We start from the raw sequence: 26,041 nt of genomic DNA on the forward strand, positions 1-26,041 counted from the left end.
AGCAATTTGTTTAGCAGGATGTCTGACAACAGTAAGAGAGAAAGAGGGTGGAAAAGCCTACTGAGCATTTTTAACCAATTAACGTTGTCAGAATGGCAGGAGCTGGTTAAATTAAATATCAAATTGCAACCGACTTCGTCAAACACAGTGCATTGCTAATTAAATGTACCATTTACTGCTTCTCCACGACTCTATTTTTTAATGAAGTGACCCACTAACCCCAATAAAGATCTGCACCAACTCACTGAATTGGGCTATTTTGTCCCTGACCCTTTTATAGTTTAACTCACTCGACCCTGTTTTTTTCCCTTTCAATTCATAAAAAAAATAATCTTTGTTCACGCATGATTGCAGGATTTGTGAGGTTTGTGGTCACCTGTCTCAATCTGTAACCTTCCACCCACCTAGCTGCTGTCTGCTCCTGCAACGCTTCAAACAGCAGAGGGCGCTCTAAGCCCGTTAATCTCCATCGACAGCTCCTGTTACAACGGGATAGATCCATCCATCTGATTCCTTTAATTGCTTCCTTCCTGTTGTTAATTGGTGCCAATCTGTCCAAACTCAGCGCTGCATTACGCAGTCTGCAGGATTTGTATTGGACATTTTCTCTGTGAGTCTGTGTGTATTAACTCGAACTCCAAGATTTTAATTCTTCACCGAGTCCATGTTGTAATCAGCTGTTTGAACCGGTTCAGAGCTGTCAGTGTCTGCAGCTCCTGCTGCACCTGTGAGCTTTTATTGCGAAATCAAAAGGCACAAACTGCGCAAAAGTACGCGGTACTTGCCTCATTTTTACACATTATTGCACATTTACAGTTTAAAAAAGGATTCCTGCTGTTATGTATTGTTTTGTTTTTTAAACAATATAATATAGTGTAAGGCCGTAATCCGGATCTGTGGAGTGATTATTTAGGGATTGCCGTGTGTGCGCTATGACGCTCAGTGTTTGCGTATATTTCTGGCGCAGTAGTAGTAAAATAACTCAGCCCAATTATCTGCCACTACTACATGCATTAGTATTTTCTCTATGCAGTCAATGAAAGCACTACTCTACTCCACTCTGACCCCTCCCACTTGCAAAAAAAAAAATAGACCCATCTCAGAGAAAGAGGGCAGAAAATATGCAAAGATGCATCCACGGCGTACTTTGGACGCACGCGATTTTTACTTGACGCAAACGGCTGAATAATTGCGCTGATGGGCAGAGGCTGATATCGGGGGTGCTGTGTGTTGTGTTGTAGTAGGAACGCTCTCGCGGATGGATACAGACAGAGAGAGTGCGAGATGCGGTTTACTTTATCGCGCGGTGCTCAACTCTCAGCTGCGATTCTGACTGTGCTGATGACAGAGTGCGCGTCGCTCTTGCCGGCTCGCCTCTGCAGCCTTTTAACTTCACATGCATGCTTCACCCGCAGGCTGACAGACAGCCGCCGTACCGCCTCTGTGGAAGGATTTACTGTCACTGCCGCACTGGAATAACTTTGCTGCTCCCTCGTTTTTTTACATTTTCCTCCTCTTTTTGCGCCACTCGTCTCGCTTTTTTTTGCTCCCGTCTTTCGCCTACAGTTGAAAATCTGAAAGGTAAGGGTGGGGAGTGGGTTTGTGGAGCTTCGGTATGAGTATGATGACTGGAACAGTTCAGTGAAAGTGTGATTTATTAATTTTTTTTCCTCACTCCGTCTCTTGCATTATTTAAATTACAATCCCGGTTAAGCACCTGCAGCAGTGGTGCATGCATGCATGCAAGGCGTGCACAGAGAGAGAGAGAGAGGGGGGGGGGGGGTGTCGATGTTGTCGTTTTTTTTTTTTTTTTTTTTTTTTTTTTTTGGAGGGAGTTGACCATGAAGCGGTTGCTTACACTCGGTGTTGCGGGCAGGGTCACGCTGTCTGCTCTCTGCTGTGAATCGACTAATCGCTCCGTTCTGTTTTCGCCAGCCTCGCCGTGAGGAGAGACGAAACCAAACGCACCATGCCGCGGAATCCAAGTTTGGCGAGTAAGAACTACGACTACGACTACCTGCAGCCCTATTTCTACTACGACGACGAGGAGGAGGATTTCTACCCTCAGCAGTTTCAGCCTCCGGCACCCAGCGAAGACATCTGGAAGAAATTTGAACTGCTGCCGACCCCTCCCCTCTCCCCGAGCCGCCGGCCGTCTCTGTCCAGCCTCGACCTTTCCATCGCGGATCAGCTGGAGATGGTGACAGAGTTCCTCGGGGATGACGTGGTCAACCAGAGCATCATCTGCGACTCCGACTACTCCCAGACCTTCCTCAAGTCCATCATCATCCAGGACTGCATGTGGAGCGGCTTTTCCGCCGCCGCCAAGCTGAAGAAGGTGGTGTCCGAGCGGCTCGCCTCCCTGCACGCCGCCCGGAAGGAGTCTGCGGCCGGTGACGGCGCAGAGCTCGCCGGCCCCGCGGCTGCTGCCGCCGCGGCTGCCGCCGCCGCTACTGCGGCTCTTCCTGCGTGGAAGCTGAACAGCAGCTACCTGCAAGACCTGAACACGTCTGCGTCGGAGTGCATCGACCCCTCGGTGGTTTTCCCGTATCCCGTAGCCGAGACGCCCAAGCAGAGCGCAGGGACCCCGCCTAGCAAGGATTTGGGACTAGACACGCCGCCTAACAGCAGCGGGAGCAGCAGCAGTTGTAGCGATTCAGGTGAGCTCTTATATATATATATATATGCCTGGGGAGGCACACCCCTCAGTGCAATTAGGGATTTTCTTTCTGTTGGCGGGGACATGCATGACATGACTGAAATGAGGCACATTCTTGCTTTTCATTCACACGAATTGCAGGCAGGAAGGTGGATCCTGCTGCCACTTCCACCCCATGTCATGCAGTAGACTGCTGTGAGATTAGCTGGAGGGAATGGCTGCATGTTAAGCAATCAACTGATGTGGCAGAGAGGGAAAGCCTGAACGGACTGCAGAGATGCTTTTAGAGGAGGATGTGGCAGCAGAGTGTGTGACTATGTTGTTTTTGCTCTTTTGCAGAGGAAGAGGATGAAGGTGATGATGATGAGGAGGAGGAGGAGGAAGAAGAAGAGGAAGAGGACGAACAGGAGGAAGAGGAGGAAATCGACGTGGTCACTGTGGAAAAGAGGCAGGTGGTGAAACGGTGCGACTCCAGCCCGCTGGAGACCAGGCACCCCAGCCCACTCGTGCTGAAGAGGTGCCACGTCTCCACCCACCAGCATAATTACGCCGCCCATCCATCCATGAGGCACGAGCAGCCGGCTGTCAAGAGGCTGAAGCTGGAGAGCAGCGGTGGAGGTGCCAGCAGCCACAGCAGGGTCCTCAAACAGATCAGCAGCAACCGCAAGTGTTCCAGCCCGCGAACGTCGGACACGGAGGACTACGACAAGAGAAGGACTCATAACGTGCTGGAGCGCCAAAGGAGGAACGAGCTGAAGCTGAGCTTCTTCGCTCTGCGGGACGAGATCCCCGAGGTGGCCAACAACGAGAAGGCGGCCAAGGTGGTCATCCTGAAGAAGGCCACGGAGTGCATCTACAGCATGCAGTCGGACGAACAGAGACTCCTCTCTCTGAAAGAGCAGCTGAGGAGGAGAAGCGAACAGTTAAAGCAGAGACTCGCACACCTGCAGGGTTGCCGTGCTTAAACTTTGAATCATAAACTTTTTTTTAATTTTTTTCTCAAAATAAAAGTTCATTACTTGGGGGTTGGGGGGGGTTGGGTGTGTACAGTTGTTGCTGCATGCAGATGCAAAACGGATTAAGTTGTTTTGGAATCTGGTTTGATTACAATGTAAGAAGAAAAAAACTGCCTCATCTGATGAAGATATTTAAAAGTTTTATTTTATTAATAAAATGTTTAAAAATGTGGCTCACACTGTTGAAAGCCTGAACTTAAAATATGGATTTTTATGTTGTTGTTTTTTTCTTGTTTTTTTTTTTTTGTACATAATTAATATTTCCTAAGAAAATGTATTTTTGGATTGCGATTGTCTGGATGTTCAGACCCACTGTTTTTGTTTTTTTCATTATGTTCATAGATTCTTTTTCAAATATAAAACAAAAACCTGTTTCTTGAGCTTGTCTCTCATTCTTCACCACCATGACTAGCCACTCAGTCACACCTGAGTAGGGGGCGTCCACATGAATACATTAGAAAGTGAGTGGTTGGGTAGAAAACTTATCTGAGCGTTATAAAACTTTGAGTCACTCCTCTTCCTCTGACTGATGGAAGGTAAGGGTCAAAACCTAAATAAGAGTACACGCTGTGTAAAAGTCCTGCTGCAGTGAATTTTAAGTGAAATCTGCATAAATGGTTTAAAAAAAAAAAAAAAACGTTGATCACGTGTTTTGTGCAGAAAAGAGGGAATTCCTCTTCAGACTTAGAAGAAGCCACCTCAGCTCCTTAATACGAGTCCTGGATGCTTGTGGAAGTGCACAGAAAGGTGGGAAGCTGCATGTCATGTTTAAACGCAGGTATAGTGAAGCTGTCTTTTAGATGAGGGCTGGTGCATTAAACAGCGCATCTGCGATCACATTTCTTAAAGTAGCACACTAATAAAAGTGTAGCACGGGAACTCGAAAGCTCGTTTATAATCTAAAACCACAGATAATTAATATATAGATATAAATATACGTTATATCTTTGTATTTAAATGTAATATGAACTGTCTACGTTGGAATAAATGAATAACGAGGTGAAATTTATCTAGTTAGACCGTGGTAAAACCCCACCTGTTCCACTGTTGTCTCGAGCGGCTTTCCAGACTCGACGTGACGTCACACACGCCGTATCCCGAGCGCTCCCCCCCCCCTCCACCTCTGAGCGCGTGGTCCTGGTCGCGAGCACATGGAAGTGAGGTTTGAGATTTGTATCTGAGAGACGCGCGAGCGACTGTCGGGAAAACGGAATATAAAGTGAATTAAAGAAGCAGCCCGAGCAGCCCGGTAAGAGCTCCCCGCGCCCTGCGTCCATCTCTGCTTTTATATATTAAATGCTTATTGTTATTTTTTGAATTTAGGTGTGATAATAGAAGAAAGTAAATGTCATTCATGGTTCAGCCTGTCTTGTGAAAACTTAATTTAAAGGCGAACGGGATTTCTGGAGGTTTTAATTTGCTATTAATGGGACAAAAACAAAAACTATTGTTCTCTGCACAAGTGTTATTTTCGTCTGGTTTTTCTATTATCTGTCCAACTCCTGCAGTTTTGGGGCTGTGGGATGTTTGAAGCACGTGTTCTGTGAGTCTATTGTTGTTTCAGGTGACCACACTGATCACATGCTTTGTTTACCTTGTTTGCTTCAGCTCAGGTTTTGTACTTGTGAGCCTTTATTCTCCATGGAGTGCTTGCTTCCTGCGTGGCTTTATGTTTGCTGTCAGTTTGATGGTACAGTTGTTATGAAGGACAACAAAAGGCGTCTGTGATTGCTTCATGTATATAGGCGTGGGGGGTCCTGGATTTAGGGGCTGTTTTGTGCATCAAGTGGAGAAGTTTCTGAGCCGTATTGTTTATGTTCCTGTTTGTGACTGCACATAAAGGCAGTTTTAGGCTGTGATGGTGGAGCAGCATGTCTGAGGCATGAGGTGCAGCCACGCTGAGACATAGGGAGGACCACAAAAGAAGGGATTAGTGTGGATTCATTGTGTGGGCTTTCCTGAGTGGGCAGGGCTGTGTGTTGGGGTGTTGAAGATCTCATGCACTCACCCTGCTGCTGTCCAGAAAAACACCACATCCCTGTTAGAATAAAGGTCCTCGTATAATTTCTGTGTGTTATGCTTTGGGAATCGGCGCCCATGGCGTGGTTTTGGTGTGAAACGGGGTAAAAGTAGGCTAGATTTCATGAGTATTTGTCCTGCCTTGGTTAAAAATAACGGCCATTTTAAGCCACGTTCCTGTGGCTGTATTTCAGCGTGCAGTTCGAATCTGCCACACGCACAGACGTTGAGGTTTAGCCCAGTTTTATTAAAACCCTGATGCCTTTTCACCTGCGTATCACAAAAATGATGCCTAGTGGGTGTGTGAGGATTCAAATGGCTCACAGTGTTTAAACTGGATCACACAGATGTGGTGTTTCAGAAATTTCACAACACTGCTGGCTTAACTCTGCAACAGTCTATCCTTGAGTTAAAGAATATGACTCTTAAACGTTTGTAATAAGGCTACACTTGTCTTAAAGGACACCTGTTGCACTCATTTTCATTCTTTGGAGTCACAAAGAGTCACTTTTTATTTTCAGTTCAGAAAAACCCTTGTCTATCTCCTATTAGCCCTTTACAAGCTCATCACTGAACGCTCCATCTGAAACAAACTCCTTAAAATCCAACAGTTTTCTGATTGGCCAACTTAGGGGCTGCCTACCGAGGGGCTGCTGCCTGAACTTTCTGACTGTCCTCTATCTGTAGAAATCCATTATTTAAAGCACTACTGAGATTTTATTTTCCTTTAAAATACAACACAGTAGGTTTAACAGGAAAAAAAGGCCTTCCTTAACTCAGTTTCATCACAAAGTCTTGTATTCTCTAACCTGCCTAATAATGATAAAGATTGTGAAGTTATAGTGTAATAAAGCTCAGAGAGTACTAATGTTTAAGAATAGATAGTAATAAAGTAGTGGGAGTAAAAAAAAACCAAACATTAGCATTTATGTTTCGAATAGTCAACCAATCATTCATACCTGGGTGGGAGTGGGCTGTATATAATAAGCCACACCGGTTCAGCTGCTTGTGTCTGTCTGGGTTCTCAGCCATCCAAGTCATGGTAATCCAAGCAACATGGAAAGAAAAGTGGTGGGACTTGTTTAAAGCCCCTTTTCTATTAGAACCTACTCAGATTGACTTGCTACAGTGTCAATGGAAAATTGTACTTAGTAGTCAGTATAATCTTTTAATGATATAAGTTTGCATATGGTAGAATACTGCATGTAATCACTTGTGTTTAGAAGTATATAGTTGGTGGCATATTGAAAGAATGTCTCATCCTAGGAGGTCTGTAACATTCCAGGGTGTTCTGGCATTCACCCCCACATCCTAGGAGCATGGAAAAGGTCGTACCTTGTCTTATTGTTTTACGGTAGGATTAACGTAGCTATGTCAGTTTTAGTCTAAGTGCTTTTTTACATATAGATGAACTGTTGGATTTTCCAGACCAGCAGGTTAAGGGAAGTCGTTTATGGGGTCACACTCTGACACACTCTGACACACACACACACACACACACACACACACACACACACACACACACACACACACACACACACACACACACACACACACACACACACACATTCCAATGTAAGGAACAAGCACCCACTGAAGTATAAATAAAGACCGGGGCAGTCTCTCATTTGGTTAGTCTCTGAACCTCACTCTTGGTGTGTGAGTTCTGGTGACTGCCCTTGCTAGCAAGAAAATCTGTGTGTTTCTCCTCTCTGATTCTCTGCTGAAGAAGTGTTTTAGAATATATCTCTTAACACACAGTTTTTAGGGTTTTTCCATTAGGTCATATTACTGGGTACCAGGTACTAAATTAATACCTGCACAGCCGGGTTCCAAAGCGTTGTGAGCAGGTACTAAAATATGACGTCATCAGACTACCACCAATGCCAATTGCAAGCCACAGATTGGCTGGTCAGTAGCAGCCCTCAATGAGTTCACAAAAATAAAAACTGCCATTTTTTAAACCGGGCAGCGAGGAAATGTCTACAAAAAACAGCAGCGAGGTTTGACGAAATGCCGCAGACTGAACAGCAGGTATATCGTCCCCTCGATGTCCACCTTTGTTCTAGCATTCATGTTGCATACTAATTAAGTCACGGGACGCTCGGCCGCGTTGCCGACCACGCACATTAGGTGGTACTAGATTGTAATGGAAAACGAGTCGATCTGAGTAGGTACTAATGGAAAAGGGGCTTAAGTTTCCTGAAGAAGTTTGACCTCTCATCTGAGAAACCTCTTTAGTTATAAGACCAAGAGAAGTAAGATGACCTAAAAGAAGGTTGAAAGAAGTCATCTATGTCCACTGTGAACAATCAGCCTTGAACAGGTTGCTTATGACACCAGCTGTCTGCCATCTACAGCCCAGTTTTTAGATCCACTCACATCTTGCATCAGCATGATCAGTCATATGATGGGGTGAGGCAAGGTCTCACACTGGTTTCACCCAAAACTCATGCGATGAGGCACATGATTAATAATGAGCCAAAGACCCTCTTAAGGGGCAACTCCCACTATTGCTCAAATATCTGGAACTCTCCACCATTTGATCTTAGAACTGAAGAAGCTTCTCAGATGAGCGGTGAAACATCTTCAGGAAACTTAAAAAAGTCCAGCCGCTTTTCTTTCCAAGCTCCTTGTTAAGACAAACATCTAAAGAGACAATCTCCATGAGGAGAATGGGCAGACTGATTGGAGCTGCAGAAGAGCATCTCTGAATGCAGAAAATGTCGATCATTGAAGCAGATGGGCTACAGCAGCAGAAGACCACAATAGATGCCACTGTCAGCTAAGAGTTTAGATTTAACAAGGGCTCAAAATGGGACAATAAAAGACTGGAAAAATGATGCTGCAGTGTTAGGATGGGAGGGTCAGAATTTAATGTAAATCACATAAAATCATGGATCTACCCTGACTTGTATCAACAGTTCACGTTGCTGCTGCTGGTGTAATGGTGTGGGAGATATTTTCTTGACACACTGAGTAAAGTTGCTTTCTTGAACATTACAGTGAGTTCACTGTCCTCAAATAACCTCCATAGTCACCAGATCTCAATCCATTACACCACCTTTGGTATGTGGTGCAGCAGGAGATTTGCATCATGAATGTGCAGCCGACAAATCTGTTGCAACTTTGTGATGCCATCATATCAACATGGACCAGAATCTGACGAAGCTTTTTGGATGAAGAAGGCAGTTCTGACAGCAAAAGTGGGTCCAACCTGCTACTAGCAAGTCGTACCTAATGAACTGTCTAGGAAATGTATCTGCTGTAATATATATATATAAAGATCCAGCCTCAGAAACATGAAACGTAGCTGCTGACATTTGTTTTAAAAGATGTGATTTCTGTCGAATATGAGTATCACCCTGAGGAAGTCAGATTCAAAAATATTTCCTATTCCTCGAGTAAGGAATGGAATTTCATTTGCATTGCTATAATTACATCAGCTCTTGGCTTGTCTGACACACTGAGACCTTGTACCTCTCACTGGAGCTGTTTTGCAGTAAACGGTGTGTGTGTTGGACTGTAACTTGGAGACCTGTGTGATTTCCAGCCAAATTCAAAGTGAGCCAAACTCCACTGCAGCAACTGCACACATACTTAGAGGCCCAGGGATGCACAGAGGTCTGCTGTTATGTAATCTGTGTTTTTCAGTCTTGGAAACTGGAACAGATTAAAGTAAAGCAGCTGATTCTCCTGAAAACTTTACTTTGCTGCCAGATTCGGCTTTTCTCTCACTTAACGGCATGGTTATTATCAGATGACATCACCTTCCTCTTTGGGAGTGTGCAGCCCTGTTTGCATTTTCTCTTTCTGTGTTGTCAGTGTGTTTTGATAGGCACCGAGACTGTTTAGAAATATGTTGATGAGAAATATGAGTCAGGCACTAGATGCAGCATCCATCTAACTGTAAAATAGTAAGCAATTTAGCCATCTTACTGACGTTATCAGTGGTGCCAAGAACAGTGTTTTCAGACCACATTTTTTCAGTAATGTGGAGCCATTACTCATCCAAATGTAATGAGATAGCATGAGTTTCCTTCCATTAGTTGTTAGTTATTGCTTGGTGATATTAATTGTGTGTTCACATGGACTTCTCAATGAACAATGATGCCTCATTGGTATTTGTTGCACCTATTTTTAATATTTGTCAGCATAGTTGAGGTGGCTAAGCTATCATTATAATATCATTTCATTTCTGTGTTTTTTACTGCGTTGCAGCTTATCCTTAAATGGCAAATGGCCTGCATTTGTATAGCGCTTTTCTAGTCCATAGGACCCCAAAGCGCTTTACACTACATTCAGTCATTCACCCATTCACACACTGGCAATAGCAAGCTACATTGTAGCCACAGCTGCCCTGGGGCGCACTGACACATTGACACACTATCCTTCTCTGTATATAAAAGATGGAAGTGGCATCCGGGGAAAATGAAGCCAACATAGAAGTTCTTTAAACCGAGTTATTTTAATGTCAAACAGAAGGGCCACTCCTCAGATTGCAAGAAGGAGAGTTGCTCTTGTATAGACGTTTATGGGAAATGGCCATTGTGGCTCCCTTTCTCTGTGACCTCAGTGAATACTTTCATGATTACTTTATGGATTCAGTTACTAGTTTTAGGTCTTTCTAAATAAACATAAAGTCCATTTTGTAAATTATCAAATTAAAGACAGCTGGATTCTTCAGAGTATGGTCATTAGCTCACTGAATTAAAAGTACAGTGTTGCAGTGGTAAATGGAGTCTTCTTCACACACTAAGGTTAATTATGGAGTTCCACAGGGTTCCATGCTAGGACCTTTTCTGTTTATATTATAGATGTTTCCCTTAGGCAGTAATCATTCGAAGTTATAGCATACATTTTCATTACTATGCAGATTATACCCAGTTATCTGTCCATGAAGTCAGATAACACACACCAATTAGTTAAGCTGCAGAAATGTCTTAAAGATATAAAGGTTCATGGGAAGTCCCTCAGGAGCCTAAATCTATTGCAGCATAACTCCGGAAGGATTGAGGGTCACCTGATCCAGCCCTAACTATAAGCCTTCTCAAAAAGGAAAGTTTTAAGCCTAATTTTAAAAGCAGAGAGTGTCTGTGTCTGAAATCCAAACCGGGAGCTGGTTTCAACAATTACACCGTTAATTCTTGCAAATGACAAGGACACAGCTTTCCTGTCTTTACGCTGACACATACTCTGTGACTGAGACGTTATAGTAAAAAGGAGGTCCGGTTTTAGTCATGCTGAACTGACCAGACTGAAAACTTATAGCAAACATACAGAAAACGTACTCTTACGTCCGTGCTCTGCACATTCTTCTGTGATTTGAGCCATGACACAACATAATATATACAAAACATAGATCCACCAGGGTCACTACAGTTTTATCCAGATAAGTACAAAGTTTTACCACATCGATAGTAGTTTATTGGTCATCTTCTTAATAATTTTACTGTTGCTGGCAGATTTGAGGTCAGTGTCCTTAGAAAGGAGTGTTGTGGGGTGCTTTCTGCTGTGTCTGGCTGTTATGTAACAGTATTGGTCACTCTAGGAAGTGATGTCATCGACTATGCTTGTAAAATATACATTTCTAAAATGAAAAGTTTTAGAACGCAACATGATCCAAGTCAAACAGATTCCAGCCTCCTCTCAGTTCACCAAAAGTGTCTTCCTTTGTCACAGTGTAGCTTTTCGAGCTGCTCTTCAACCCACATTCAGATGGAAAACAAGCTGCTGAATACCGTAGCCGGTCAGCCTTTGTATTTCTACATGCAGAGGACATGAATGCATGCTGTAGCAGAGTGCGGCGAGTATTGTCATGCGCTGCTTTGTTTACAGCAGTCCTCATCAAAGCAGGACGGACCGGCTGGATTAGAGCTCGTTCTCCCACAAGAGTTCGATGTTCCACACAGGGGGCCAAGAAGAGGGCAGGATTTAAAGTTAAGTCTACTGGCTTTATAGACACAGAACATACAACTATATACTTTACTTGCTGATCTTATTATCTCTGGTTGTTAGCTGTGCTCCCATTTCTAACATGTCACACCATAGATCTGATAGCTCTGTGTGGACTAGTAGGTAGTTGGGATGGACTGCAGCCCTCCTGTGACCTGGATGGATGATTACATGAGATCTGAATATAATATTAAACATGGAAGCTTATGGATGTTCCTTATGAGGATATTTTAATAAACCAAGCAAATATTCAGTGATTTCAGCTAGTCTGATTTAAAAATGTTGCATATGTGCTGTTTTATTTTGTCTTTAACGTTAAATCTGTGGGGGGTTTGGCTTTTGGAATACCAAAATAAGCAATTTGAAGATGCCATCTTGTGCTCCTGAATACTGGTGTTGATAATCTTTTGTTAACGGGGGCATCAACCTGGATTTCTTGGTGCCGGAGTTTTGATTAATGACCCTGGCTGCAGAGTTGTAACCTAGATACCAAAAATACCAGTGACATGACAGAGGAGACGCTTACTTATGTAGGACTGATTTAAAGTTGTATCTGTGTTTCTTATGTTTAAGAGGAATTATCCTCAATGGAAAGTCCAAGGACTCACCAATCAGTGTTCAGATGCGTTAAAATCTCCCTGCATTCAGACCCTGTGTTGCAATCAGTCACACTGATGAGCCGTTTCATCCACAGTTAAAGAAACTCACATCTGACCTCTGGTTTTAAAACTGTCCCATACACTTTTTTACTTTTTAAATAATTGGCTGCAAAAGTAGAAATTTATTCCATTTTGGGCAAGAAAAAGGTTTAAGGCTGGTTCTAAAACTGAGTCAGTCCTCTACGGTTGCAACGATTCACCGAATAACTCAATTACACAAAATCCTCGATGCAAATTCTTTGCTCTGACGCTGCGTTTAATCCACGACTCTGTAGTTGTCACCATGTAAACATGACCGCTTCACCCAAATTTTTTGACTAAAAAACAGACCTGCAATAAGCGTATTTAGGAGCCACCACATGTCTCCACAAAAAGACTGATAACAGAAGAGCAACAGTGGCGTCTGCACATATGTAGTAAAGAGCTAAAAGGTGGAGCTGTTACTGGGAAGGTGAGCTCAGGTGGAGTAAAAGAAAATGTTTTTTCTAGCATCCAGGGATGCGTTCGTTACTTTAATTGCCATCAAAACTTGCATTGGGAAAAGGCTGACAGCAGGCCTTCAACAATCCACCACCTGTACAACGAGCTCCAACGTGAAGGAAAAATTACTTTTCACGTGCTCCCATCCACCACCGTTTGTTTTACACTTTCAGTAAAGCTATAGAAGTTAAAATAAAGATGTATATATGCAGAACTGTCAATGTAGTTTGGCAGTTTTCTGAAAGCCGTCACACTTTTTCTACTGCAGTGATACCTGCAAAAAGCAGGGCCGAGTCTAAAGGGGGGGCATGGGGTGCACCACACCATATTTATTTAAAGGCTTTAGTAGTCTTATTTAGATTAATATAAATATAAATACATTATTTAAATTGTAGTAATATTTAAAAAAAATATGGGAGTTTTAGTCTGGACACTGAATTATTATTAATTATTAAGATCTCCACCATCAGAACGTCTGTTTTCTGCAGCACTGAGCCACTGGTACTTATATAGAGCTTTTCTACTCCAACTAAACAGTCAAAGCATTGTTTTTACTACGCGCCTCATTATCCATACACATAAATACATGCTTTCTAATGATAGCACACACACTGTTAAACTCTGATGGATTGCACGAGGTTCAGATGCTTCCAAAAGCACTCTGATGTGCAGATTGAGTGAGGTGCGGATGGAACCACCTACCTTCCTGCTCTGCTCCTGAACTAATACAGCTTTTGGTGCCTTCTGCCTTTTTTGACTGCTAACAGTTAGTTATGCTAAATGTTTATTCATATAGTGTGTGGTCCAGTTTCGGTGAGTGAAAGTGTTTGTTTGTTTGTTTTTTACATTTATTTGTGTATTTCTTTTATTTATATGTGTGTCTGTGCATGCCCTCATAAAGTCTATGCACGTAGCTTGTTAACTAAGTTCTCACACTAGTGGCTACGCCTGTTTTTTTATACTTTAATCTAGGCTTTATTCTTTGTGTCAACTCTGTTTACAGTATTCACTTATGTACACATATGTATCTTTTATTATCAACATTTCTTCCCACCAGAACAATACTTATTCCTCAGCATAATTAGTCCATGTCATGTGAAAATATTTGAGAAAACTGCTTAACGCTCTTGCCTCCGGAAACACTTCTTACTTTAAAGCAATTGCTTTCAGCTTCTGCCCACTCATATTTAAATGTTTAAATAAAAGGCTTCAAATTTTTTAAATACTTTCTAGTATTAAAGCAGCATATCCAGTTAGGACCTACTTCATCTTTCAACTCTTGAACTCCACCATGAATTCCAGGAGTTTATTTAAAAAGTCCCTTAAAAGACTGAAAAGTTTTTTTGTTTTCTACACATTTCAGAGTTTCATTGAAGCTTTGGCACAGACGCCAGACTCTTGCAGCTGCAGCTTTTATATCAAACAGAAAACTCAACTTACTGCTTTTTTTTAATGTGTGTGAGTCACTGAATGTTTTTTTCCCCCCATGACACACCTCTCTTTCTGATTTCTCCTCTCAACGCTAGCACCCGACATCGTTTATGCCCCTAAATGATACACGGATGTAAACACACCCAGGAGGTCCTGGGAACCTTGGCTGCTGTCAGTCACATCGACAGGTAGACGTTCAGCAACTGTAGTGCGGGGAGCAACTTCAGGGAGCAGGAGGTGAACCTTGTTCCACTTTCCCAGGTTCTCCTGGAGAGATGAGTCACACTCGGCAAACAATGTGTTTGGTTTTGCTGTCAGCTTACCTCAGGCGTGGAGGGAGAGAACAGACGCAAACTGTTTGACTGACCTACATTCTGTGTTTATGTGTCCTGCCACTGTGCTGTGGAAGGTCTTGTGTTTGAAAGGAAACATGCCTACACATTTAATGAGCCGCTTTCAGAATTCCTTTGTTGAGCTGACAGAGGCGAGGTGGATCAGGAGACGAATAGACACCTTTTGTTTGCTTGTAGTATTTAAAGCTGAAGTCCACATGCGTTCTGGTGACGCTCGTGTCAAATAAAATGAGTAATCGGGCATGTCTTAGCAGTATTGTCATAAGCACAAGGAGCCGCTGTTGGTGGCCTTAACCCAAGTTCTTAAAAGCTTCAGTCCCAGATTATTTAAAGCTTATTTATTTTGTTGTAAAGTATTTTACCACTTCAGAAAAGAAACAAGCTGAGCCACTCAGCACAGTACCTGAACACCTCGGCTTCCGGGTTGCTTTTAAGTAAAACGGTTTTATTGTCTCTCAAATGTGTCTGTTCACATACACAATTATGGTTGGACAGAAACGCTCCGGTGCAGTCGTACAAAATCCTGACTGTGTTTTGCTAGAAGCAGATTACGTGAGCGTTTGGAGGGTGGTTGGCAAGTGGGCCGGAACAGATCAAAAATAAAGCATGAAAAGCACTCGGGGACTCCAGTGCTCACTTTTCATTGTTTTTAGCATTTGGTTTCACCTCAGCTCTTTGTATGGTGTAACTTTGCATTCAGGCCAACAAAAGCACTGAGACCCAAAGAGTGGCCCACAGACCCACCGTACTACATACTTTGTAGACCCCCTCCATCAGGCAAACAGGCCATCCCCAGATTGGAGCGGACAACGAACACGCCACCTCATGAATCCAGCTGTAGTTTCTGGGGGATCCAGTAATATTTACATATCAAATGGTTCCATTAACATGTAGGCAAAGACAAAATTACCATGTCGCATGTTTCTCATGCAAATTCCTTGGTTCACCTTGAAGGTTTGTAAGAGTGCCCTAAACAACAATAAAAGGCACAAAACCATTTTACTTTAACAATTTTGCTGCTATTGTGTAGTAAGACTAACACATTTGTTTAAAATCATATTCACTTTTTTTTACAGTGCAGAAGATAGGTCTTTCTTTGAGTCTGTGTGGAAGGAGAGGGGGTAGTTATCACTGACTCCAGCCCACACAGAGACCTGTGATAAAGAAGCCTTTCACAGGACTCCCTGTGAAAAACTAAGTACACCTCCGTTTTCAGTAACTTGTTAGGAGCACATTTAGCAGCAGTGAGTTGAAGTAATGGCTTTCTATATGACTTCATGACTTTCTCACATCACTTTGGGGGAATTTTGGCCCACTTCTTCACAGCGTTGCTTCAGTTCATTGAGGTTTGCAGGCATTCATTTATGGACAGCTCTTTTAACATGGACGTCCGTCAGGTTGCGGTCTGCCCATTGCAGTGCCTTGAGTCGTTTCTTTTTCAGCAATTATGTTGGAGATTTTTCACTGTGCTTTGGATCTGTTACTGCTAAGCTTCAGCAGTCAGAACGGTGGCTTCAGATATGACTCTAAAATACTTTGGGATACAGAGGAGTTCATGTTCAACTCAATGACTGCAAGGTGTCCTGTGGCTATAAAACAAGCCAAAAGTTGGTTTGGCTTGACAGTTGGTTTGAGGTGTTTGTGCCAATATTGTGGTGCAAGCCTTTATTTCCAAACACTGTCTTTAACTGCGTGCTCATAGTGAAAGTGCCAAAGAGAACTAAACATCAAGCACCGCTTGAGCCATTGTTAACAGTCTTTTTATTTTTGGCAAATACCTGCAGATGAATTGGCTTTCTCAATTACTTTAGTGGGTTTGCAATTGAAGACATGAAGAACATTAAAGTAAATGTAAATTTATGACAGAAATTTAAACACACTTATGGAGACAGGAATGGTATGTGCCCAGTGTCTGAAATGAGCTTAAAATAATACACTTCAAGGGATCACAAGCAGAAGCAGATGGTGTTAAAAGGTAACAAGTGCAAAAATACCACAATATAGAAAGCCACAAATGTGCAGTTGCATATTATCACATAATATGACAGCATTGCAGCTGAACAATGGTGTGTTGTCTCTCAGGTTGGAATAGTCAGGGACTTATAACCTTATTTTTCAGTAAAATGACTGCCTGTAGCCTCATTATTGACCATCATAAAGCTCACTGATGGTTGCACTGTACATCTCAACAGCATTATCATTTACTCACATTATTGTAAACTTGTTAATAGCAGCCCGCACATTCAATTTTCTTTCTTTCATCTTTGATATTAAAGTAGGTGGCTTTGGTGCTCACTGTCAGAGCAGATCTTCCTGAGACATTTCCATGAGATGGCCAGAATGCATGGCTTTGCTTTGCAGGTGTTATAAGTCTTAGAGGAACAGCAGCTTATGCCGTCTGGCACACGGAAAAACATTAAATGCACCTAGGCTGGGTAATGATTGCGGTCAATATACATTTGCATGTGGAAAGAACTCAGACCAGATGAATGACTGTAGAGTTTTTTTCCTGCAAATTAACATAAAAGAACGTAATAGCTACGCTCGTTGTGGTTTCAGCTTATTTATTCTATATGAAGTATTTTCTGGATAATCATGTGGTAAGCAGTTGGTGTAAAACATCACTGTGCTCTATTTCTCTCTGTTGTCTTACTGAAAGGCGAAAAAATACCAAAATGCAGTTTTATATGCTGATCCATGCCCTTTGCAACTTAAACATCCTCAAGCTGTACAGATGTTTTATTTCCCACAGCAATGAAAAGCCAATCAGATTACAGCATCCAGCTTTGACATCCATTTATGACACAGAGGAGCGGGCGGTGTAACACGTGTTGAGTTCACGGTGCAGTTTAATGATCATTAAAGCACTGCTAATGAAATATTTATGGTGTCTTGCCAGTGCCAACTCTCTCCATCACTTGCTCATCAGGGGTTGGAGGTCAGCTGCTGTCTGCCTGGCAACACTCAGTAGACTGATTAAAAGTCCTCGCAGAAGGTTAATGTAGTTTCACTCCCGCAGTGTCGCTAGCCTGCGTACTGTCAACGTGTGCTTCGCCAAATGAAAAGTTGTTTTAGTAAAGAGGTGAGAGGAGCGGCAGGCTTTTTAGCTTTACGTGGAAACACCTTTCTCACACGCTGGTGTTTTTTTAAAGCCAGGGTGAAAGCTGCCAGTCTCCAGTAACAAGCACGAGCACGTCTGGGGCTCGCACACTGCGCTTAGGTGTGACAGGACTCTGACACCTCGTCTTCACTACCTTTCGAGACAGGTTGTCGCTCAGGATCTCCAGCTGTCAGTCTGGACGATCACTCGGAGTTGGTGAAGGCTTGAGGCAAGGTAGTAGCTAACTTCCGTCGAAGTTAGTGTTTTCCGTGACATTTAAAGGTTTTATCAATAAGCATGGCCTTTAAATGAAACCTGTAGACTGAATTTTGTGGTATTTTCAAGCACATTCACCTTATTTCCCACTCAGGTCTGATGGGGAGCCTCAGGCACTGTGATCCGGCTCCCTTTTGATGTGCTGACTGTCCGTCCCTGGGGTGGTTTTGATTGCCTCTTTACTCCCCTCCTATGTAAGTCAATAGGAGCCAGCCTGCCATCTGTGGGAATTGATACCTCTGCTGAATCATACTATTAAAGTGCACCTCCATCTTTCCACTATCTCCGCCTGCACCCTCTCACCCCTCTCTTCCCCTCCCCCTCTCCCTACTGAAGCTGTGTTGAGGGGACACGTCTTATCTTACTTCTAGAGATGCAGGAGACGTGTTTGCCAACTGGGGCCAAGGCCGTGTTCAAGCTGGAAATAGCACAGCGTTACAGAAGTCTGAGCGTTAGTGGTGGCGGTGAGAAGATGAAATACTAACGAGTCAGATTTGAATAATCATTTAAAGGCCTCTCGGATGCCAGAATGCTGCACAGCATTCCCTAATGTGACAGGATTGAAGCGGAGACGGGGAAATCCTTGCTGTCTCGGCTTTAATGACTGCAAAGCCAGGAAAAAAAAGAAATGCTTGTAACACATTCTTATGAATTTGATTGGTGTATTTCCAAACTACCTTTTAGTGGTCTCACTGAAAATAACCTGACATGGTGCCTGGATAGATTTGAAAACGGCGTTTTCGTCTGAAAACGCTCCGCATCCACACTAGCGTTTTCAGTCGTTTTCACAGAGTTGTGCGTCCACATTGAAACGGCCCAAAACGCTTACGTTCCAGTCCTGTGCATGCGCAAAAGCGAGTGAGAATTAAAGAATTTGAAGAAAAGCTATCTGGAGCATGTACAAACTGATATTAATCATTTTTAGGGCTGTCAAAATTGAGAGCAAACAAACAACTGCTGTATAATGCCCTCCGCTATCTTTGTTTAATTGGTCACATGACTGCATCAAATGCGTCATCGTTTTAGAAAGTCTGCATTTTGAGCACCCACACTGCGACGGGACAGAAATGTATTCGTTTTCAAGAGTGTTTCCAAAACGCAGCTTTTTTCCTTGAGGAAAACGCCGTCTCAGTGTAGACGGGAGGCCAAAACGAAGAGAAAACGATGCGCATTAGTGTGGACGTAGCCACAGACAGACAACCATTCACACTCACTCCCGCATTCACACCTATGGGCAATTTAGATTAACCAATTAACCTATCCCCACAAAGTTGATTGTGAAATTTCTTTCCTTGTAGATATTCCACAAACTAGCTTGTTGCAATGTTTTCATGTTATTACGGTGAACTAAAAATGCCAAATTCTGCCACATCTCAGTATCATTTGCTTCTGTTTCTAGTCACATGTTTATTATAGTTGGGGTTTGGACTGTTGACCATTGGTTCTCCATTTAAATCGAGGCTGTAAGTATCTGAGAAACAATAGTTTGACATTTCTCACAATAATATGAAATCTCATAGGAAAAATGAGTAATTGTTACTAGCAGGCCTAAAGTGCATCTGCATGACTCGTAGAAACTAGCTGAACCAACACTCATCTTGCTCCAGTAATTAATAGAAAAACTAATAGAAAAATTTCTGGACATCACACTACAGTCAATTGATTTCTTGTGTATGCATACTTGTTACTGTAGCACTGTCAAACCTTATATAAATGTGGGGTTTGCAGTCATTTGTTTGGCTGGATTGGAAGAAGCTCCTTAAACAAATGTTTATTTTTAGTTGGGATTAATGACAGCCTGTAAATTGTTACGCTCCTCATGGTTAGCTTTTTTTTCTGTTATTCTTGGAGGACAGTTGTGAAAACACTGATAGTGACTACAGAGGAACAGGAGTGGCAGCCAGCTGACACCTCCCGTCTCTAATGGAGATACAGCGAGAGGAGCAGGAGGGGATTTTGTGCTGCTGCTGACTTGTCACTGGAGCTCACAGCAGGCTCATCCTGCTCCTGATTAATGGAGCTGTCTGCTGAGCCTCGAAGGGGGGAAGAACAGCGCTGTTTTCCCATTCCCTGTTTATTTGCCCACAACAGATGGGCCCCCCAGGGCCCCTGGCTCGTTTACACCTCTCCTGTATTATGTCCTCAGCATCCTTCATCTTAATCAGTGAACAGGTTCCTGCGCAGAGCCACCTAACCTACAGGTGACCTCTGTAACCTGTCCACCTTCACGAAGATACTAGATACTCTTAAAAACAACGGCTCATTAGTCCGATATCCTCGGGTCTGACTGCAGCAGGTTTTCCTCTTTCCCTTTTCAGCCTTCACTCTGCTGGAGCATGACGCACAGACAGAATGACATATCTGCTGGTGTGTTGTTGTTAAACAGACCCTCGAATGCAGGGTTTTTTTATGCCAAGGTTAGACTTCGGGTGCAGCACTCATTTATAATGAGTAACATAGAGGGAATATATAAGTCCATATGCTTTTAGTTCTTATAATACAGTGTTATGTACAGCTGCCTGTCTGAATGAATGGGAAGAGAGTCAAATCTGCAGTTTTAAAGGTCACCGAAATGTAAAAACTGCATTTGTTGAATTAATAGTGAAACAAAACCAAAAGAAAATTTTTAAGCTTTTTGACTTTGTCCTCAGCATAAGGTTTGGAAAGCTTATCTTCCCCCACAGGTTACACCTCTACTCTGAAAAACATGAGAGGAAACTTTTATAGAGGCAGTTTTGTTACTGGAGATGGATGCAGGAAATATGTCATGTACCTGCCACATTTGATGTTAAAGTATTTTCCCATATCACATTTATTTATAATGGAGTTCTTCAAGTGACCGTCTCTTCCCGCAAGTAGTGTCATTTGACCAATGTGTTCATGTCCTTTGTTGCTTGCTGCTGTTTCTGGAGGTTGTGCAAATCTCATTTTTTGTAAAATGGCATGTTTTGCTGTTGGTGCCGCAGCTGTGACGAAGACACGAGTGTTCGATTGTGTCTGTTTTTACCACTTTTCTATAACTGAAGAAGCTCAGAAGTTCCAGTAGTTTGAAAAGATGATAGTTTGCTATTGTCCTGCTGGAGGTTTCTTCCTGTTAAAGTGGAGTTTTTCCTTCCCACTGTCACCAAGTTTTTCCTTAACCTCCTAGGACCTGCCGTCCACATATGTGGACATCACATTTTGGGTTATTTAGACCAAAATACTCAATGTTGCTCTACAACGGCCTGATATTCACTTACGAGGACATTATACTGCTACTGTTCTATCAAAATTTTAAACGAATATCCTCATATGTGGCTCTCATTTTTCTTAAAAACAAAAATAAGGTAAAAAAAAATAAATCTTGTAATTCTTTGTTTTTACATTCATCGGGCCCCAATATGGCCAAATATCAAAGAGAAATTAAAATGCCGTGGAAGAGTTTGGGTCTTAGGAGGTTAAATGTGGTTAAATGTGGTTGTCTGATTGTCTGGGTTTCTTTACCTTACAATATAAAGCACCTTCGGTTGTGATTTGGCGCTACGTAAATAAAAATGAATTGAACTGCCAGCTGCTAATACTGGCTTGACTGATTGTCGGGGTGCACTGATCTGAAATGCCATTCAGTTACCACTGATGCCTTTTAGTTACTGGAAGTGATCGATGAATGTCATATTAACATTCAGAGGTTCAGTGATGATCTGCCAGCTCTGCTTATAACCACCATCATCATCACTGCCTTATCATGTTCTACATGAAATGATAAACAATAAGATATTTAAAGTATCAGTAAAGTATTTATCTTATTTAAAGTATCAGTTAACACTGAAATAGCAGGCACTGCATATCTTACACTTGTAGAGCACAAAATAGACAAACAATAAAATCCCTCATAATGGGGAACACTTTAACTAATAATAATAATAATAATGGATACTTTATTGATCCCCATGGGGAAATTACTTGTTTTTCTCTGCATTTGACCCATTCACTCAGTGAAGCAGTGGGCAGCCCACTAAGCAGGCGCCCGGGGAGCAGTGTGTAGGGACGGTACCTTGCTCAGGGGTACCTCAGGGTAGCCGTTAAGTGGATTCGAACCGCCGACCTTCCGATCATGGGGCGACCACTTTACCTACTGAGCTATCCCTGCCCCTAATATAAGACATATTAAATCCTAGTGTAGTGCTGCGATTGGCTGGCAGCATGTCCAGTGTGTACTCTGCTCTCACCCTATGACAGCTGAGACAGGCTTCAACCCCCCTGCGACCCTGAATTGGGTAAGTGGGGGAAAAAAATGGATAAATCCTAGTTGTGCCTTGGGCACAGAATAGTCAAGCGCTCACCCTGAATATGAATATAAAAATCATTGACTCCTGCTCATTAAAAAGAAGGATTTACTGCCGCTTCCATCACATATGCTGGTAAACTGATTATGTTTGGATCACAATAAGCTATCTAATGATATCACATAGCCTGAGTGGGGTTAATAATGGGTTATGAAAATGAAGGCCACAAATTACACATTTTTTAATATTTGCTTTCAGGTAATAAATAAAATATTTAAAATGAGACTCAAAGCTCAAAGGAAGAGCAAATATTCACATGTGGGAATCTGAAACAAACAGTTTTTGTTTGTTCTCAAATTACTGATTGAAACTTAGAAGGGGTTCGTTTAATTCAGGGAAGCCGTCCCCTCGTCTGCTCATGGACCGTTTTGAGGATTTTCTCATGCAAGCATCAAATATCCACGATTTCTGTGTGTTTTCTTTGATCATCACTTGTAAATTCAGCAAGAAGAAAAGTCCTGATTTGAAAATTAAATTACGATGGCACCGTAGCCTGCCACACTCCATAGTTACCATTTTGCTGCATTCAACCAAGCCCTGATTAGCACCATTCGCAAAATGAACTGAGACTTCAAACAGAAACCAGAAAATTTCTGTTACCAAATTTTTTTTCTGGTGCAGTTTCTACATAGTCATATGCAAATGCAGCTGTTTAGACGTTTATACACTCATCGTGTGGTAAACTGGGGCTTTTTGTGATTTCTTTGAACTGCTTTTCCAGGGTAGAGTCATTGTTTAAAAAACAACAGGGTGCATGTTTGAATTTATTAATTTATTAAATATTTTCTCTAATCCACACAGTGTCAAAAGTATAGATGTATACAAGCATTCCCATAAATGTTTCATTCAACGTCCCTTAGCAAGTTACACCTCAGCCAGACCCTTTTGGTAGCCACCAACAAGCTTCCAGCCTAATTCTGGCTGGATTTTTGACCACTCTTCATGACAGAATTGGTAGAGTTCATTTAGATGTGTTGATTTCCTGGGACCGACACAGCTTTGAAACACAGTCCACACCAGCATCACTGTCCACACAGTGAAGCCAGGAGCCGACCAAGAACCAAGAAAGACGCCCCTGCTCCAAAGTCGACACCCTCGTGGTTGACTGAAACTGCTCACACCGACAAGCCAAATGCTTTCTGGAGAAGTGTTTTATAGCACAAGATGAAAATGGAGGTAATTGGCCACAATGAGGCATATGTGGAGAAAGAATGTTGAAGCTTTCAAACCGTAGAGCACTGTACCAGCTTCAGGCATGGTGGTGGTAGCATGATGCTCTTGGGCTGCTTTGCTGCCAGTGGTACTGATAAATTTCACAAAGTGGATGGAATAACGAAGGGCAAATTTGGTGAAACCACCTCCAAATTCTTCATCACCTCAAATCAACAGCTAGATCGTTAACACTTGGACACAGCTGGATGTTCCCAAACATATATCAGAACAGGTTTAGGAATGAATAAAGCAAGCTAAGACTACTCTTAAATGCCGAGTCTGTGCCAGGAAACTAAACCAGTTAAAAGGAACTTTTCCAATTCTGCCAAGAAGAGTGGTCAAATATCCAGCCAGCATTATAGTAGACTGTCAAAGCGTCTGGTTGAGGATCAACTTGCTAAGGGACAGTATTAGTCAGGGTGTTTTTATGTATTGGAGCCTGCATGCATACTTTTGTCCATGTGTGGATAACAGAAAACACAAAATAAATTCAAACAATCACATTCATGACCATGATGGAGTGTACTAAACTCACAACTGTGTGTTTACAGACACCATATAAAGACATACATTTATTTCCTACATGGTGACAAGTAAACAGCTTTTAATGTATGTAATCCAAACATGCTTGCAGTTTTCTTTGTAAAGACTGACACTTTCTGTCCCCGAGGATTAATGAATGAATAGAATTTGGCTGTGTTGCAGGTGCACTGAAAGTAGTAAGTTGCTCCATCAGCCATCCAACTCTCACAGTTTTCAATGCATTTAGTATTTTTAATGTGTGCCAGATTTTTTTTTGTCTGATTACATTTATGGACTTGTGAATCTAATCATCAGGTTCTGCCAAATGAGACAAATTCAGCACCAGGCTGGAAAAATGCCTCGTCTGTGCTCTGCCACGTCTCGTGAGCCTTTCATTCACACAGCAGATTGTCCGCGCTTGTCTAAGATTCACGAGAAATTGTGCACATCTCGGATCAAGGCGACGGTTTAAAACTCCCCATTAATTGTTGTAAACGCACAAATGGAATCTTTTGTTTCACACTCGGATTTGGAGAATTGAGCGGGCCTCATCCTCCCGTGGTGACATTGGACATTGTTTCCTCTTCCTGCTGATGGCTGTTGTTCTTTTCACTATCGTAGAGAAGCAGGCTGGGACTTTTTTCAGTTGCTGCTGATTCACCACAGATTAGATTGCTGTTCTTATGTGTGAGATTGCTCAGTTGCACTGTAACATTACACGAAGCCCCGAGGTGTAAAGGAAGTTCTCTTTTTTTATAGCTGTTTTAACAGCAGCACATAAAGAAAAAGACTCTTTGATGTGTTGGTTTACTTTGATAAGCCGTGTCCAAAGCATTCGTGACAGATTTGGTGAAACCCCAACAGCTGATGTTTAGTAGCTTACTTCCATCGATCATTTACCCCCGAGGTTAAACTCTTGCTACTCTCTGACTGATCTTGGCACTTTTTCGACTTACTGGCAAGAGAAACAGATGCTTCATTTATGGAGAATTAGCAGCATCTCCAAATGTTAACTGATAAAGGATTAAAAAACAAGCGAGTAGAGTCCCTTCACTGCTCAGATGCTTTTGTCCTCTCAGTCTTACCTCCCTCCCCCGTTTTTCTTTCCTGCAGCATGCATTCTAAATATCACCAAAATTCTCAAATTCTCACCCATTTTAGCAACTATTTAAGCTGCCAAATGATTGAGATAAAAACTGTCACGGAGGCAGTTTTGTTGCTTTATTGCAGAAGGAAGCAGCTTAAACGCTTCAAATGCAGTCAGATTTTCACAGAAGTGCTATTTAGCTGTGTTGCTTTTCAGTTGTTATTTCAGTTGCAAGAACACCAAAGTCTTCATATTTATATAAAAAAAAAACTGTGAGTCAAAGATAGACAAAAAACATCCAGGGAAATCCCTCTCCCTGCTTTTATTTCTTATATTATGTTGAAAACAAACACTACTTTTCTTCTTCCACACTCATGAAATGTGGAATTTTTATGTTTTTAAACATATTTTAACAAAAATACCTTTTTGTTTAAAAATTCTCTTTAAAAAGACCTTTTGCTAATAATTTCTTCATCTTGTCCTCAGATGTTGGTATCAGTCAATTTTGTAACATTAAAGTTTCACACATTAGCCAAAAAACAAAACAAAACAATGTCCAAGCTTGTCATATTCAGCTTGATTCAGTTTTATTTGTTTATTGCCAAACCACAGCAGCCTCAGGGCACTTTATATTAGAAGATAAAGACTCTGTAGCAATATACAATCCACTGATCAGGAATTTAGTGAAGGTGGGAAGGAAGAATTCCCTTTTAACAGGAAGAAACTTTACCAGGCTCTAGAGATGAGGGGGAAAAAGGACAGCAAGACATACACGCTACAGGAATGAGTATAAAAAAAAGTTAACGACGAGCAGTACAGGGTGAGAAGAGATGCATGGAAATGAAGTGCTCAGTGCATCATGGGAAGTCCCCCCAGGAACCTGAGACGCAGCATAACTGAGGGATTGTTCAGGGTCACCTGATCCAGCCGTAGCTATGAGTTTTATA

At 42.2% G+C, this 26,041-nt stretch overlaps 1 protein-coding gene and 1 long non-coding RNA gene across 3 annotated transcripts in view; both read left to right on the forward strand.

The window, feature by feature from the left end:
* The first annotated feature begins 914 nt into the window (after window positions 1-914).
* Window positions 915-3,898, forward strand: myca (MYC proto-oncogene, bHLH transcription factor a). Its single transcript, XM_026180780.1, has 3 exons — window positions 915-1,581; window positions 1,936-2,660; window positions 2,999-3,898. The coding sequence occupies exons 2-3, from the start codon at window positions 1,970-1,972 to the stop codon at window positions 3,622-3,624; spliced, it is 1,317 nt and encodes a 438-aa protein (XP_026036565.1). The 5' UTR covers window positions 915-1,581; window positions 1,936-1,969; the 3' UTR covers window positions 3,625-3,898.
* A 904-nt stretch (window positions 3,899-4,802) lies between these two features.
* Window positions 4,803-26,041, forward strand: part of LOC113029346 (uncharacterized) — a 36,239-nt gene continuing 15,000 nt past the window's right edge. Inside the window, exons 1-2 of one of the 2 annotated variants that reach the window (XR_003273393.1) lie at window positions 4,803-4,924; window positions 14,315-14,456. This is a non-coding gene — a long non-coding RNA (uncharacterized LOC113029346). The remainder of the gene's footprint in view (window positions 4,925-14,314; window positions 14,457-26,041) is intronic. The other variant, XR_003273392.1, reaches the window with a different exon arrangement.

Source organism: Astatotilapia calliptera, chromosome 9, assembly GCF_900246225.1.
Source record: "Astatotilapia calliptera chromosome 9, fAstCal1.2, whole genome shotgun sequence".
NCBI classification, from domain to species: Eukaryota; Metazoa; Chordata; class Actinopteri; order Cichliformes; family Cichlidae; genus Astatotilapia; species Astatotilapia calliptera.